We start from the raw sequence: 19012 nt of genomic DNA, 5'->3' as shown, positions 1-19012 counted from the left end.
TATTCTAACCGAAAAAATAGCCGCCATTAAAATCACGCTGTAGCCAATTTAATAGCATAAAAGTATGAAAATTGTGATAATAAGCAAACGAAAAAATAATCTAAAAAATATTTCAATAAAATTCCTGTATTTTAAAATAATTATACTTTTTTTTATTTAGATAAAAAGACAAAAATAAATAATAGAAATTATGTCATCCATCGGGGGGCGTTACGGCCAACGAACCCATTGTTTACGATTAAAAGTATCGACCACGTGTACGTTCAAATGCCATGTTTTTACAATAAAAGAGTACGTTTACTTTGACAGTCATCGTCTCCATTCGTCGTTTCGCGTTAGAAACTCTAGGCGAATAAATATGGAAGCAGGAAAGTATGATAACATTAAAATATAACCTCTCGGACTGGTTGTTTATGTTGGCTGACACGTGACGTCGAGCGATAAACTGAGGTGGTGTGAATTGGCACAAACTGATCTACGTTTAGATTCGTCGAGTATTGAAAATGACTACGGAGGAGAAGTTTCAGGCAGCCGTTAACGTTATTAGGAATCTACCCAAAGAAGGTTTGCATTTGTTGTTTTATATCTTTATTAATTATACCAGCGTGACTCAATAGAGATCGTTTCGCGATTCTAGTCTATTTCCATAATTAAGTTTTTATAAAATTAGGTTAATGATATGTATCGGCCCGTTCCGGAGCTTTCTAAACTAGAACCGTAACATTACTTATTCAATGCGGAATTAATTATGAAACGTGTTTGGGTTCAATCACACGCGTGCTTGTCTTTTACAACTAACACGACGTTATACATAATTAGTGTGGAATAAATTTCTAATAACGTTATACTTAGAAATATTTTAGAAATTATTCAAACAATTGCAAATATTTATCACAGATAAATATAATCTGTATATCGTCATAAAAAATAAGTTATCCTTGATATACTGTATATTTTAATCTCAAAAATATTCTAATTTTTCTTTTTTTCAAAATACTTTTTCCTCAATTCTATATTTATCGGTGGTGCGCCGACGCCGGATATTTGACCGAAAACATTAAGAAGTTCGTATTTAATATCGTTTAATTAAACAGAATGTAGCGTTAAACGCACTAATTTTGTGTTATGATTGGTTTTTAGCAAATCGCACAAACTGGTTCGAATCATTAGTTTGTTTTGAATGTGAAAGTGAAAATACAAAAACATATTTTATTAGGTTACTGAATATTTGAACATTATGGGTTCTATTGTTTAAATTTATATTTGTGGTAACTGGCTTTAATTTGCTTTCACACATACATATAAATAAATTTTAATTGTTAAAAAAAAAATAAATGTTAGTAGCATTAATTTATAAGTTTTTATTACAAGAAAAAATTTTATGATGTAATTAATGATACTTGCGAGCTTAAAAGAAAGCATTTAATGCTTTAATATAAAGTTATTATCTTCATTTTTTCAAATTAACTAATAAATTTAAGCACACAAGAGTACATAATATCAAGCAAACTATTAATATTTATTAATTTAATAAGCACTTAACACGAAAATGAGTATTTCATTTAAACTGTTTTTCAAATTTTAATCGTTTATAATAATAAAATTTGTATTCCAAAACGGTTTTGACCCTGCATGGACTCGAATTGGAAGGACGTTCGGCTGATGTGCGGATTAACAAAATAGAATTTTTTTAAAATTCAAAAATAGGTCAGTTACATATAAATTTCTGTTTTAATTCAATTTAAAAAATATAAATTGGCTATATTTATGGTATGTACATATAAAATTGAGGAAAAGTTTTTCTAAAAAGAAAAATTAGAATATTTTAAGAGATTAAAATACGTAAGAGAGATTTAACTTTTTTTTTTTATGATGGATATAGCCTAGTTATCATTTATTTTTGTGATTTTAAATATTAAATTCTAGAGTAATATTTAAAATGCTAATTGATGCAGAAAATCTCAGATTTTTCCGTATTATTAATATAAATAATAATTATTTAATATATACAAAGATATTAAAAACTAAGAAACTTTTTAAGGCAATTAAACTGAAAAAGTTTATTAATGAGACTAATTTAAATAAGGCCAATAACCTAGACCGGGTATAGGTAACTTATATAATGCGGTAGTGAGGTTTGACGAAAATGTCACGTTATGACCTTTTAAACTGTTGTCACTTTGCTATGTATGTCAGTCTAAATTTGTATGCGTAAATCATTGTAAATTTCAACCGTAACACATCTTGTTATGTTTTGCTTGTGTATGTACGTATCAGTGTGTATATTTTTCATTAGTTGTATTAAACTAGACACACTTGTACACAATCTGGAAAATCATTACTTTTTTTATGTAGTACATAACCACATAACCTCTGAGGGCCTGCACAGTCCATACTTCTGCCCTGCAGAGTACATAACCTCTGCAGGGCAGAGGTTATGTACTCTTATGATTGATAAAGAACAGTTATAATAATAGTGTATTAGGTGGCTAAAAAATTATTTTAACATGTGGATGGATTAAAATTTTGTGTGGCTTGGTATGTTGTCTATGAATTAGAATTTTGAAGCCTATCCAACATAATGAACAAAACATTTGAAAAATCAATTACCAAACAGGCTGCATGTAACCCAAATCTTTGTATTAAACACTTGGTCCACAGTATAACCACCATCAATAAATTTGAAAAGTTCTCTGTGGGAATTTTTGGGCAGCCTCTACATCTATTGATGCTGATTCTCCTTAAATTTTTTTATGTAGAGCTTTTTAAAATTTTCAAACTATCTTTTACTAGCACGACATTCATCTTCAATGTGTCCTTTAGAAGACGCTTATCCAAGTTCTTTCAAATGTGTATAAAGTTTAAGAGCTTTTTGTCTTATCACTCAAAGGAACTTTTTCTGGGTACATTTTTCTATCCAGATCATTAAAGACTTCTCCATTTTCACTATTAAAAAATCACAAGTGAGCAACACACTTTGCACTTACAACTAACCCAGAACATACACTTTCTCTTAGTTTTTTTTCAGTTTGTTTCATCATGTGAATTGTTGATTCATTTAAATTCAAGATCTTTGCAACAATTCCTGATTTTTCTCACTTCAGATGATCCAGGTTGTTGAAAAATTTTCTTTTCAGCATTGATCTCTTCCCTTTCTTTTTGATTTTGCTAGCCATCACTATAAATTTTTTTTTATCAGTAATATACAATTATAAAAATTAATTATGTGTGCTACTCATCAGGATATATGATTTTGATCACTCAGGATTTATACACACTTATGATTTTAGTTAACTTTTTCACACTTATCTAATTGAATGCTATTTTCAAGAACACTACTGAAAAAGAAAATTATAAGTATCATTCAGTTTACACACAAAATGCTAGAGGGAATTTCTAGTGTGTAAAGTTGCATACTTGTTAGCATAGAACAGTTTTTTAATTTTCTAACAAGATTGCCATGAAAAATTAGAAAATTAACTTTCATCATTAGAGAAAAGCTTTTACCATATAGTGGAAAAATTTGCAATCTACTTTGGTAACTGAAAAAACACATATCAAGGTGATTCAAATGTTCCTGGACGCTGACAACACTTTTGCGAAAAAGATCTCTAGCACTGGCAACACAGCCGTGAATGCAAATGAGTTGGCTTTTGTGTCATCATCAAAGCATATACTATTATTTTATAGAGCTGTTGAATTTATTCCTTTGGCAAATATTGATTTTTCACAAGAAAGAATGACTGACAAAGAAACTCATCATCCCCACGTTTCTTTATGCAGTGCTCGAGAAGTGCTTTACAGTGAACATACTAAAACTGGTTTTTAATTGGCCAACAATGCTCGTGACGTCATTTCGCTAAACTTTCACTGCATAAAGAAACGCGGGGTATTTGAGACATCTTACTTCATTACTGGAAATGCAAGAGTGACAGCAGAGAAAATTTGTGAAATTGAAGGCCTAGGCCTGATGAGCAATACAACTACAGTTGAATGATTCTGCAGTTTCAACTCTGGGAATACCAGCCTCGTAGACAAACTTCAGTCTGTATGATCATCAACCATTGATGACGAAGCACTGTTCCAAGCTGTTCAACAGGAGGCAGGCAGCAGAACTAGCCGAATGTCTGCTGAACTCAGTGCTTCACAATCAACTGTTGTTCATCATTTGAAACACCTTGGTTTTCACAGCAGAAGACCTTGAGAAGTCCACATGAACTGATGGAGCAGCAGGCACAAAGGAGGATACAAGTTTGCAATCATATGTTACAAAATCCAAAAGATGACAGGTTCTGGTGCAGGATTGTAATGGGAGATGAAAAATGGATCTTTTTCAGAAATCCTAACAGAGGAAAACTGTGGCTCTGACCAGATGAAGTGCCAGCACAAGTTGTTCAACAAGGACAGTTCAAATGAAAAGTTATGCTGTGCATTTGGTACAGGGCCCACGGATATAGTAAGCCCCTCTTTGCCTTAGTGGGTCTCTTATGCAAGTTTTTTCTTTCTTTCTGACAATAGTGGCTGAGACCACCAAAATTGTTTGTTCTCCATACAAACTAACTGATATTTGCTGGAGTTTGGGTATGTAGTTTTTTGTTATCCAGTTATAGTGAAGTATTAATAGTAATTATCTTTAGTCTGGCACACACTTTTCAACATGTGTTTACAAATATCAGTTAAAATTTTCCTTTATATATAAGATTACTTTTTGCCATTGAAGTACTGCAATATTATATGTATATTTCAAAGTAACAAAGCTGATTTCTTGCTGACTAGTATTAAGGGATGCTGTAGCACCATAAACACCACCTCCTGCATAAATCCCTGGAATATACTATAATTTATATTATTAGTTTGTATATCGTTATTATATATTATTTTAGTACCTAATGTGCTGACAGTTGTAGAGTATGTTGGTACTTGGCAGACTTTAAGCATGCAACTCCACAAGAAAAAATGTATACCTTTACTCACCTTTTAAATTACACATTTTTTCACATCACATTCCTCTAGCACCTGTTCATTTCTCATACAGTCTCTCCTTGTTTATACCACACACTGCTTTCAGATACCTCATCTCACATGCAATAATGCATCTCTTATGACTCTTTTGTCATACCCAAGTTTTACTGCCATATATGAACACAGGCAGCATAACAAAGCCATTCATGCCTCTTTGACATTTTTTTATCCCTTGCAAATTTACTCATTGCATCCACCACCTGCAGTCTTGCATTCACTGTTCTGGTAATATCCCCATCTATCATTCCATTTCTATCACTCATGCTTCCCAAATATACAAACTAGTGCACTTGTTCCAGCTCAATCATGCAATCCATTTGCTTATCTTTGTATTCAAACATAGTTGCCTTGGTTTTACTCACATTCACTTGTAGCATATATTCCTCACACACCTCTTCAAGATAAGACACAAGAGTTTGAGGCTCTTCCATGCTCTCTGCTAACAGCACAGTGTCATCTGATACACCGAATGACAGACTTGGTCATTTCCAATTCTCATTTCTCACTCAGGCACTCTGGATCTCCTCATGTATGCATCAATGAAAACATTAAACAATCTTGGAGACATAACCTTTGTCTTACCCCTTGTCTTACACTTTCCTCAATTGTGAACCACTTAAACACTTTGCCATCCACACATACACATGCTCTGTTGTTTTCATACATCATTTTCACACTTCTAAGTAACTTACCTCTCACTCCATAATCACATATTTGTCACAGTTTCACCCTGTTCACTCTATCATATGCTTTTTCTAGATCAACAAACACTGTAAAGACTTTTTTACATATATTCAAATATTTCTTCACATTCTCAATGTGAAGATCTAGTCTACACACCTCTTCTCTCACAAAACCACACTACACATTCTTTATTTGCTTTGCAGTCAGCTTCTCAACTCTGTCAACCAACACTCACACAAACACTTTTCCAGATATGCCAGCAAACTTAGGCCACAGAAGTTCTTATAGCTGTTGTTTCATTCTTTTCTATGCATGTTATATCAGAACAATCATAACATTTCTCCAATCACACAGCACCATGCCCTTATCACAGCATATTTTGCAGAAAGTTAAGAAATAAACTGGAACTTTTCAACATATATCCACACAATGACACCTTACTTGCTTATTCCAGCAACATTTATTCTGAATTACAAACATTTTTGGCCACATTTAGAGGCATTCTTCAAGTAAACAAGCTGTTCCATTTATTGTACCATACATTTTTCAATAGTTTGTGTTATATTTCACACTATTTATTTATTTATTACATATACAAAAGGAAATGGCATAAGACAATTGATATCCTCCCCAAAAATAATGCCCATAACATATAAAAAAGGGATAACAACCAATGATAAAAAAATATACATAAATAAAAACAAACAATTATATATTATAAAGTAACCATTTACAAATGTGATTACAAATAACATAGTATTTCTACATTTTAATCTGATAAGATTAAGAAGGTTAGGTAATGTCAAGGTTTTGTAATATTTGAAGCACAGGAAAACACATCATACATTAGTGTATTATTATTTTTTTAATATTTAGTCTTATTTTAATATTAATCTCCAACTTTATTTTACAAGTTTTTGAATTAATCCATGTTGGTTAATTTAGAATGTAAATTTTAAAAATTAAATTCATAATACTTGTAGAATGTTTTTCTGTTTTTCAAATGTACAATAAATGGAACGGATTATTTACTTAAAGAAGGTCTCTAAATGTGGTCAAAAACATTTGTAATTCAGCATAAATGTTGCTGGAATAAGCAAGTAAGGTGTTATTGTGTGCATATATATTGCAGAGTTGTAGCATCCATTCTTTTTCATTTTTCCCTCCACATTTTAACATTTTTGCAGTCATACCATCCAGACCAGATCTGCCATTTTGCATTCTTCTTATTGCAATAATCTAGACATTAACCAATGCTGAATTCTATTGGACTAGACACGGCTATATGATACATTATAGTATATTGGATTTAGAGATGTTATTTGTTTATTGCATAATCACTACTCTAATACTGGTCTACCATATAAATACTCCAACAAAGACTTCTTATTGCATTCTGAACATCACTGAAATGAGCATCCATCACTTCATTTATTTCTGCAACTGTTCTTCCAATCGTGCTACCTTCACTGCCCCTTAACAGGCTCTCAAAATATTCATGTCACCTATTATGTATCATACCTCATATTCGTCCCACATCAGTTTATCATTTGCACTTCATACACAAGATATACTTTTCTTTCTGTTGTCATGTATACTCTTTATTTGCTTTCAGAACAGTTTTCCATTTCCCACAAATGCTCCTTGCATATGTGATATTCTGCCCCCCTTTTTCTTGTATTGTTTAAATCAGTATTGTTCTCCTCCTAACCCTAATAATTCTACAGAAAAAAAGGGATAGTCTACAATCAACGATCAAAACTCTCTCCTCGGGTTAAATGTCACAGTCTATACCAATAAATTCGATTAATGATAAAATCAACAAGGCAAGAACAGATGTTTAAAAGAAATTAATAAGTGGTGTTTCTCACCCCTCCTTTAGCTGCACCTAGCATGTGTCTGCGGACACCTGCACGATAATCAAAACAGCATGATAATAATTGCCTCTCTGGTTGACTAATACAATATTTAATATAAACAATCTAGAGATAGTTGTCAAACCTGAGAAGATATTGTCAAACTATACAATAATTAATGGAAGAGAACTATCAAATTCATGGGAATTTATATCATAAAATTTCACCTTCGGTTGACCAATGTCAACAGTCCGACCAAAGGATACATCGGCAATATGCCGTACCAGCTGGATCTAGATCGGGCGCAGCTGACAGGTGCCTTTATAAATCATCAACTATTTGACAGTTCTCACCCCTCAAAAATAGTATAAAAAGGGCTTGGACACAGTCCTCCAGGTGGACATCAGCAGGGGGCATTGACTGCGACATCAACTGACCCATACTGCCAATCTGTTCATCATCACTTCGCCATAGATGCTGTGCTGATTCAGGAACGTTTTTACCAGCGACCCATATTAGGGATCAGGAACTTAGAGGTATTTTTAAAAAATCTAGTTGTATGCTCTCTTTGTCTGTTAGTTTAACTTAGAGAATAGAACTTAGATGTTCCATAAGAAAGACGAATTATTGTCGCGACATAGAATAGAATTTTTGTAGCTATTCACTCTTGCCTTTGATATGTATAATTTTATAGTTGTTTTGACTATTGAACACAAGACTGTGTTATTAAAAAAAAATTTATAGTTGTTTATTAAATGTGTTATTCTTGTTCAACCTGTGCATTTATTTGGGAACCTGTCAACTTACTCATTAACCTCCCCACTCATTTTTTTTTTTTGCCCTCCTATAAAGCCATTCTCTGACAGAGCCACCAGTAAGTGGGGACAACTAACCCCCTCAGTTCTCACACATATGCTGAGCCTATTCTTCATTCACTCTGACCTTACCTTCCTTAGTCACTCGTGCAGCCTCTCACTTCTTTGCTTTGTACTTAATCTCACTAACATTGCCATTCAGTAGGCCTGTGTATGTAGCCTTTTTACTTTATCAGTTTGCTCAACTCTGTCATATCACCAAGCTTTCTCTCTTTCACGGCCCATTCTTGTTACACCACATACCTGTTTTGGAAAACTGGAAATACTTCCAAACCTTCTCCACATCACTCATTTCCTCACTTACTTTCCCCTGTTTCAATTCAACATGCTCTCTATGCTCATCTTTTCTACTTAACAAGCAGTCTGTTTTCACTTGTTTCAGAGTCACTCTTTTCTTCCTTTTGTTCTACCACCTAATCTAGTTATACCTTTAATACCACTAAGTAATTGTCCAAGCCACAGTCAGCTCTGCTCATAACTCTTGTATCGCCCACTGTATCTCTTAATCTATCATGCTCCTCTAACCTTTTGTATGATTTTCCCATGTATACTAAAATTATAATGTAATCTAAAATACACCTTTTTTATAAAAAAAAAAAAACTAAAATTTTGTAATGATTAATAATGTTTGTTTGACTGTTTTAAACTAATTATAAGTATATTTTATTTAATCTGTTAAAATGAACTTTCAGTATAACAAAATTAGTTGTGTAGTCCCAACGAGATTTAACATGTGGTCTTTTCTGGCTTCCAATACATCATGAAAATGGTATAATTTTGCTGTTATGAATTTTGGGTTATTGAAAGTATATTTTCTGCATATTTTTTGTATGATAAATGTAAACATTATGCAACTTCCAATATAATGTGTTGCATATTAGGTCCCTCTAAAGTTAGATATGGTTTTCTAATTCAAAAAGGTTTTCCACCACTGATATATGCATTTAGAATAAACATCTGTAATCAAGGAACAAACTGTGCACTGTATAGAATAGATCCTGTCTAGATTTGGCTATTAGAGTTAACTGAATATTCTTCTCTTTTCAAGATATTAAGTAATAGTAATAAGTTTACAGTTGACCCCCCTGTAACACTGTTGATAATTCCGTTTTATAAGAATTCCATGTTGTACGAGTCACTTAGATTTTACAAATACATGAGCCGTTCACAGCCCAGCACACGTATTTGTACAATCTAAGTGACTTGTACAACATGGAATTCATATAAAACAGAATAATCAACAGTGTTATAGGGGGTCGACTGTACTTTAGCATTCTACATGCTAGTCAAATTTATTTTATATTTACCAATTAATTTTATTATTACACATATTAATTACAAAAGTATAATTATCTTATATATATATATACTGTATTTACTTGCGTATAAGACAATCTCGTATATAGGATGAGGTGTGACTTTAAAGATCAAAATAAAGAAAATTAGATTTATTAATACAATTCTAATTTTATTTCATTTAATCACAAATAAAATATTATCAAATGTACATGTTAAGGCAAACAACCATGTTTTCTTGATGCTATCACCTTTTGTCTACTTGGATTTGCCTTCTGAAGCTTCATGACAACTCTTCTTTTTTTCACTCTCACTCCACAAAGCATTGTCCTCTTGTAAAAGTGTGAAACGTGATAAGAATACACAAACATGTGAATTTGATTAAAACAAATTTAATTTCACAATGAACAATTATATACAGAAAAGTTCTTTTGGATTCCCTCGGTCTCTCACAATACCAATTTCCTTCACTGCCTGTTGGCAATAACAAACCAAGTAGCTCACTTCCGTGGTAACTACTTACCCAATAATAATAATAAAAAACGCGCAATCCCTAACTAATTAATCTTAAAGATAGAAAATCTAGAGATAGTGAAGTGAGAAGAATGAATAGGATAGTGGAGTACCCAATACTCTATGAACTTTGATGTCGACTTGTGTCTTTTTTTTAAGTAGCTCTGGGCTCTTCTTTCATGTGCTGAATGTCCTTTCCTTAATAGCTTTGATGGTCTCTCCGATTCTATTGTCTGGATCTCCACTTCATGGCTCTCAGTTCTGCACTCGTCGAATTCCGTCTCATGAGCTTACTGATCTACGTCCGCGTCTTTCCGTGTCCAGCTTAAGAATGACTGTTAGAGACTCCGTTTTCTACTCACTATCTTCCTCAAAGTGCATTGTCCCACCTGACCCCCTAGTGGGTGGGAAGGGGAGAGCCCTTGTTCACAGAAGTCAGAACAATAAACAAAGGAAGTTAGAAAGAAGGATTAAGGGGAGAGAGTTATTAAAACTATTTAATCTAAAATATATATACAGTATATATATATATACAAAAATATGGCATATAGCCACACTCTGATCCGTCAAGTGAATTTGAAATGCAGCATTTCTTGAATGACTTTGCTATCAGCTCTTGAAGAATGCTTTTCCACACATCTGATACTCGTGTAGCAAAACCAAAACATTATAATACACATGACTGAAAAAAGTTTATTTTTAATGATTCAGAATGTGCAAATATTCATTAAAAATATCAATTTAACAAATATGAAATAATTACATTTATAATCATTGCTAAGTGACCAGCTATTTTCGACCATCTCTTTGAAAGTGACATTTACCTTGACCTCCATAGCACCCTGCTATAATGGCAGTATGAACTATAAACAGTTCACAAAAATTATTGCAAAAAACACAAAGAATCCTTTGCTCGCATGTATAGGACAACCTAGGTTTTTGAAACAGTGAAAAATGAGTAAAAACCTCGTCTTATATGTGAGTAAATACGGTATATATCAGGGGTGGCAAACTGCGGCTCGCGAGCCACATGCGGCTCTTTGAAGGATTTATTTGTGGCTCTCGATAAATGTACCCGAGTTCCCTTTTCATTTTTGTGTTATTATATTTTTTAAAATTATTATCGTTCCATACGTGTTTCAAAATGTCTTTTAAATTATTAACAACAAATATGTAAGACTAAGTGCAACGTTGTAACAAATTTCATTTCCGTCCAAGTTAAGAATGCTATGACTCATCGAAAACTGCGTGAACGAACATAAACAGTGGCGTAATCGTCCGTTATTGACCGACTCCAGACTGATTTTGAATTTGTAAACTGTCATTGCAACGGACAGTTGACATTGTGCTCTGGACAAATTGGAAACAATTTGTATCACTCTTGCTACGGATATAATTCGTAATCTGAAATTTTTTGCATACCTTTTTAATACATATTTGATTGCGGCTTGCGAAAAATTTCAAATTTTGAAAAATGGCTTGGACTATCAAGGAGCTTGGCCACCCTGGGTATATATATTTCAACCTCCAATTCTATAGACAGTCTACAATAATGCGTCTTTCCAAATTGTAGTTTATTTCACAATATTAAACTTCTTTTCCAACACCTTGGTTACAAAACGCATTTCGAAAACCTGATTTCCTCATCAGTTACATATTTTGTCTGTAGGGCTGGAAGTTGAAATAGATAAATAATAAATATAATGCAGTTCTACTTGTTTACGTATTCTTTTAAATTAATTTTATTTATTTGTTCCACTTTTATTTATAACTTCTAACTAAAATTTTTTGTAATATCATTAACTTATTTACACATTAAATAAATATCTGAAGACAAAGTCCTCCCAAAAAAAGAAACCACCATTTATTATCTTTGTATTCTAGACTATACATTCTTGATGACTGACCTTTCATTGTAGGCTACTGGTCTACAGATATGTATTTAATTATAATTATTGCCATCGGACGAAAATTTTACATTCAAATCTGTTAAATATTGTACAAAAATTAATATTAAATGGTCTTAATAAACACATATTTAATAAACTAAATTAATTATCATGTTGTTACAAAAATTAAAATAAATATCACCATAATAAAATATATCTTTATACTGATGCAATAGCAAAAGGTTAATCTGAAATTTCTGTTGAAAAAATGAATTTGGAGGAAAAATGCAATTAATTATGAAAGTTATCATTAATTATTTATTAATTGCAGTTTAATAATATATGATCTCATTTTTCCTTGTAATGAAAAATTAATTTGACAGGTTATTATATAGATTATGAAAAGATTAAAATGTATTATATTATTCACGCTAGCAAATTGTAACATGAATCATCTTCAGGCATTATGCATTGAAAGAACACAAAATATGATTAATAACCTCCATCAAAAGTACTGGTTCAGTAGCACAGCCAGAAATTTAGCAAGGGGGTGCACTAACATGATTTGGTCGAGCCAATGTATAATAGGTCTGCGTTCTGTCTACAAATGCTCCTTGTACACCCGCCTGCGTGAACACCAAGCGGATACCCGACACGGGAGGCTAACCACAGCCCTGGCCACATATGCGTCGGACCCCGAAATCGAGGCTTAACTAGAGAAGGCTACTATCATCATCATCAACACGCCCCACCAACAGCATCTCAGGTGGCTAGAGGCTGCCGCTATCTACAACGCCAGCCGGCTAGCCACCTGCATTAACCGGAAGGAAGAGATAAACCCTGTCTCTGGCCTGGCAATCGCTGTTAGACGCCAACCCGCCATTTCCTCCCCCACCACACGACCGTGCATGCCAGAAACGGCCCACCCAGTCTGATCCGACACCTGATCCAAACGAAAAATATACACGCCGACCGGGGAATTTTCAGTCGACCTGAAGAAGAGCGAACTGATCACTCGAAAACGTTTGTCAAGCAATATACTATATATACGCGTAAAGCACTGGTAACAGGTTCCAGATAGTGTAACGTTAATTTCACCCCAGTGCTGAAAGTAGAGCAGTTCCTGTAATTCTAAATTATTTATAAATTATTAAATTTAATAAGAAATGGTGCCTAATGCCTGCCTCTAGTGACGAATTATTTGGAAATTAATAAATAATATTAGCGGAGAAGTAGCCCGATTTAATCCGGCAGTTGTTTGACATAGTAATAATATGCATCAGATTTTGGGATGTTTGTATAGGTATAAAGTCCATTTGCAATCAACAAAAACATTATTTTACTTGGGCAATGTTTATGCAGTTTTATTATGTGATCATTTTTATGTCTAAGGTCTTTAACCCCTTAATCCCCTTTCATTTAGAGCTATCAGTTAATAGGTAAATATAAGTTTTGTAGTACTTTGATATTATTTGGGGAATATGAGTATGGTGACTCCATTATACTGAAACAAGATACAAATTTGATCATAAGGAATAATAGATAAGCTCATATCTCTTTATGAGATTTCAATGTATGAAGTTTTCAGGAACAAGGTATGCTCGTAAATTGCAGTTATACTATAACGAATTAATGTTTAGTTATATGTGATATAATACAAACACTCATTTGTTAGGTTCCTAAAATAAATAACTATTGCCAGATCACATTCAAGTTATAATAATTGATTTTGGATGGTATTTAATCTATTTATTGAAATATTCATAATATGGAGTTAAAGTGTAAACTGACTGAGGGTTATAGCTGCTAAGTTGCCTCTAGTCGGCACCATGAGTGACTAATATGGTTATATCTAAAACTAGTCTGGAAGAAAAGATTGAAAAGTATCATAACTGGCAACCTGTCTGCACGGTAAGCAGGAGTAGTGAGTTTGAGTTTCACTCGGACTCAATCTATTCTTCCAGAATATTCAAAAATTTTAATTAAACAAGAAATGATGGCCTGATGGTCTGCCTCCTGCCAAATTGCTTAGTAATTATTTAGCCTTATTAATCAGTATATACAGTATAATCATGCCTACCATAAATTCTTATCATAAACCTTTGTCATTTTATTATCATAATTATTTGTTGAGAATCATTTATTCTGATTTTAAAATTACAGGTGCCTTTCAGCCAACCAGAGCTATACAATTAAAGTTTTATTCTTATTATAAACAAGCTACTGAAGGACCATGTACACTGCCAAAACCAAATTTTTGGGATCTGATTGCAAGAGCAAAATGGTGAGAAGTTTAATTACATTTGAAAGCTTTCATTTTAATAATTTATTAAAATTAAATGAAAAACTTTCGTAATTAAAATAAATAAATGAAATACACTCCTTGGAGTAAATAATAAAATTTTAAATAATTTTGCTTATGAAATCTACTTGAAAAAAGTGCTTCATTACAAAATTAGAACCATAATTTGAAAAAAATTTGAAACTTTGGCCCTATACAGTGGAACCTTGCTTAACGAGCATAATTCGTTCCAGAATCTTACTCATAATGCGAAACACTCATTAAGTGAAACAATTTTTCCCATAGAAATTAATGTAAAATACTAAAATGTGTTCCATCCCGAAAAAATTCTCTAATATTTTATGTATAACGTTTATTCAAAGACAATTGTACAATATAGGCCTACATTGTTAAGGAGTGTGAATCATCTTCATCTTTTCTTCTAGTGGGGAATGAACCAATGCAAATTCAATTTGCAGAAAACAAAAATAATCACAGATAATATGTCTGATAAACATGCCAAACGATGTGCCAAATTCTTGGGCTATGTAAAGGCTGTAATTAAATATTAGACATTAATTAATTTGATTAGAGGTAGGCAGTTATGCATTCATCTCGTATTAAGTTTAATAATTACAAATAATTAATTTTTAGATCTTGGTTGCTGCTGTTCTCTTTACTATATGTATTTTTTTAGCATAAGGTTGCTTATGCTAAGAAAATACATAATTAATTTTTAATTTAGACATTTCTAAAATTTAATTTGGAATTGTTCATTAAATTTAATACGAGATGGCAGCATAACTACCTACCTCTAGTCAATAATTTAATTAATTTCTAATATTTAATTATAGCCTTCACATAGCCCAAGAATTTGGCATATTGTTTGGCATGTTTATTATATAACAGGCTATGGTTGTTGATGTTTATATGTGGTATGTCTGAACACAAGTTTGGAGAAATGTGTGGTCACAAGCGAAACTAAGATGCTAACGGAATGAGTGCTAAACACAGATTGATGGAGCTTGCGCACAATTCGGGACTTTCCCTTTCCTTGTCACTCATTATGCGAAACATTGCTCATTAAGCAAGTCATTTTTTTACTATTTGTTTCACTCATTATGTGAGGTGCTTGTTAAGTGATGTTCCACTGTATATATACATTTCAAGAATATTTTGTGTATTGGTAATTATTGATTTTGATTTCAATTTTTGATTTGAATCATCTGAGAAAGTATGTTCTTTAAAAATTTTAATGTATTTGATAAAATACAACTTCTCTATTAAGCTGGTGAATTTCTGTTACATTTCTAAGTTATATATACTAAATTTCATCTATGTGCATGAATAGAAAGAACTGTAGATGAATGCAGAAAAATATGGCAAGAACTATACACTTGACATATATTACAAGGTAATACACAATGACTTGTAGCATTTTACAAATCAAAGCAATAAAAGTAAGTCTTTGGTAAAAAAGATACAGTAGAGCGTCGATTATCTGAATCAATTGGGGGTTGTTTGGAAAATCGATATTTTGGATAACCAATTATGTACGAAAAAATATATTAATTTATCCCATGTTGAAATTTTTCTCTGTCGCGTGTCGCTTTACGTTGAATTTTTGTCGATGTTAAGCCTAACGAAGACTATTGTATCGTTAAAAATTATTTTTTTATTTTGTACAAACAAAATAAATATATTGAAAAATATAAAAACAATAAAAAATTATACTTCAGAAGTTAATTTAGTATCAAAAATGTAAAATATTTGAGTAGCCCAAGACATAGCCAAAGATTGCAGTGCCACAGCACTGGCGAAAATTTAAATTTGCCGACTGGAATTCTTTTGGATAATTGACTTTCGGATAATTGACGCTCTACTGTATTTACACGGTTGGACTTAGGTGGAGAATGAATGGAAAATGCTTGTCAATTTCCAGGAAGAGAGACCCTTCTGTATGGAATATGTCCATCTTGAACTATGATGCGGCACTCACAACAATATGACTGCTTGTTACTGACTGTCTTGGTGACTTTTTCTATAGCTATTGCTGCTAGAAATTGTGTTTGTCCTTAAGTTTTGGACATGTGTGTAATAGGAAATGTATAAGAAAATATGACTTACATAAACCTATAACCGGTACGTACAAAGTTTAATCTTTGTATGCACCGGTTATAGATTTATGTAAGTCGTATTTTCTTATATACAACCCGGTGTGCGGTTGCTGATTTATAGCAAATGTATTTTTATTATTTAAACTTTAGTTTCTTTCATTGATAGCCATACATTGTACTTTATGTAATGTACTGTAATTTATTGTCTTATATAATGTGTGTTTATAAAATATATTTATTTTTAAATCTTTGGTTTCAAATTTAAATATGGAAGAACTACAGTAGAGCGTCGATTATCCGAATACCGATCACCCGAAACATCGGTTAACCGAAAGCGTTCCAATTCAAATTTCCGCTAGTGCTGTGGCACTGCAATATTTGGCTATGTCTTGGGCTACTTGAATATTATTTTTGTTGGTGTGCGTGTTTTAGCTGGCAGCACTGGCGTGACCATGAGAAGGTACTTAAGGACGCGCCAGTATTTAAATGAGGCTTTTTTCCCCCACCATGAGTGGTGAGTTTTGCTTGTTTTTTGTGGTGTTTTTCTGAGGGCTGTGTGTCATGCTGAATTGGGATGATTTTGATACTAGATTAACTTCTGAAATATAATTTTTTTGTTTTTATATTTTTCAATATATTTATTTTGTTTGTACAAAATAAGGAAATAATTTTTAACAATACAATAGCCATGATTATTATTTTAAAAAAATTTTTCTTAGGCTTAACATCGATGAAAATTCAATGCAAAGCAACATGCAACAGAGAAAAATTTCAACATGGGTTAGGTTAATATATTTTTTCGTACATGATCAGTTATCCAAACAACCCCAGTCCCGAATTGTTTCGGTTAATCGATGCTCTACTGTATATAACAACTCTATAATTAGTTTCAGTAGTTCCACATATTTTATTGTGTTTATTTGTACATTGTTTACATAGATCAATATTTTATTTATGTAGTAATTTATAAAATTGTCTTTGAAAAGGGATGCATGGATGAAGTTAGGTTCTATTTCAAAGGAAGAAGCTATGGAATGTTATGTACGTGAAATGATTAAGGTATGTTTCAAATAAAATTAACATGTTGTACATAATAATAAAATAGAAAGTTCTATAATATGAGAATATTTGAAATATTAATGTGTTATTTTTTGTTTTTTAGTGTGTATTCATGAATTTATAAGCTTATATAAGGGTAGGTTTATCGGGTAGTGAATAAAAGATGAATATAAGGATTTTTCTGTAATGTAAGATTTGATGTGGGTTTAAATATCAGAGAAATGAGAAATTGTAAGGAAAGTATGCAATGGTAGTTCCATTAATCTAAAAGAATGAACTTACTGTATCTTATTACAGTGACATTCTGTTAACTCTGCGTCATTGGGACTGATGTAGTGCTGGGTTATCAAATGTATATTGGGTGGTGAAAGTTTTTCCGGTTTTTTTATTCCTTGGAAACTGGTTTTATCTAGCACAGATTCATGTTGTCTTGGCATTTGTCATCTCTAAAAGGAAAACCCACACTCCCTTTCTAAGAATTGCATGTTTTAAATGTTTTTACACAAAAATCTTAACACTAGACCTACCCCAGCACACAGATAACTCCCCTTCCCAATGATGAGCGCGACATGCCAGTATACTGGATGCAGGGTTAACTGAATTTCACTGTAAATACTTTACAGTTGACTTATAAAATAAATCTTAACTGAAGATTTTTTCTGGTTTATTAGTATTTTTATTTATATTTTATTTTAAAATTCATGAAATCAAATTTGCAATAATTATTTTTATTTTATTTAATTTCTTAATTTTTTAATGTTTAAATACAAAATTTTGTTATAAAAACTTAACTTAGTACATAAATTTTTCATATAATTTTACTTTTAGAAACTACATCGATTTTAAATATACAATCTGATTAAATTCAGTTTAGTTTGAAAGAACTATCTGCATAGATTACAAAATTACAAGTTGTGAGTAGGGGCGGACTACATAGGGACTAATAAGACTTAAGTCCTGGGCCCACAAAAATAGAATTATCATCATAAATTTTTAATACTTTTTCATTAACAATGAGCACTTATCGATATAAAGTTTGTCATTCAACACCATTTCATAAATAAATATATTTCAACTCTGCTTTTGATGTTATTAAAAATGAATTTTAAACTCCAATTTAAAGGTTCTTAATCTAACAAAAAAGGTGGCCCATTGGACTTCAATAAAACCTATGCCCTGAAAATCTTAGATCCACCCCTGGTTGTGAGAGTAGATTGAAATTGAAAAGACTGCATAACAATAAGTTTTATTGTTTATACAAACATCTCCAACCCGATATTTAATATAGCTACAACCAACAGACTGCCGAAAATCTATCGGGCTAGTTTTATGCTAATTATTAAATAAATTACGTAATCAATTTGGTACTAGAGGTAAGCGTTAGGCGCCATCTCTTATTAATATTAATAATTATAAATAA

At 32.1% G+C, this 19012-nt stretch overlaps 1 protein-coding gene across 1 annotated transcript in view; it reads left to right on the top strand.

The window, feature by feature from the left end:
* The first annotated feature begins 229 nt into the window (after window positions 1-229).
* LOC111642615 (acyl-CoA-binding domain-containing protein 5-like) overlaps window positions 230-19012 on the top strand; it is a 42948-nt gene continuing 24165 nt past the window's right edge. Inside the window, exons 1-3 of the mRNA XM_023388986.1 lie at window positions 230-564; window positions 14299-14419; window positions 17520-17592. Of these exons, the coding sequence (XP_023244754.1) occupies window positions 504-564; window positions 14299-14419; window positions 17520-17592 (255 nt within the window). The 5' untranslated portion in view covers window positions 230-503. The remainder of the gene's footprint in view (window positions 565-14298; window positions 14420-17519; window positions 17593-19012) is intronic.

The sequence above is a fragment of the Centruroides sculpturatus genome, unplaced genomic scaffold (assembly GCF_000671375.1).
Source record: "Centruroides sculpturatus isolate CEXI.00-Female unplaced genomic scaffold, Cexi_2.0 scaffold1707, whole genome shotgun sequence".
In the NCBI taxonomy this organism is placed as follows: domain Eukaryota; kingdom Metazoa; phylum Arthropoda; class Arachnida; order Scorpiones; family Buthidae; genus Centruroides; species Centruroides sculpturatus.
Note: the sequence above shows the minus strand (reverse complement) of the source record. Positions and strands in the feature narration are given on the sequence as shown.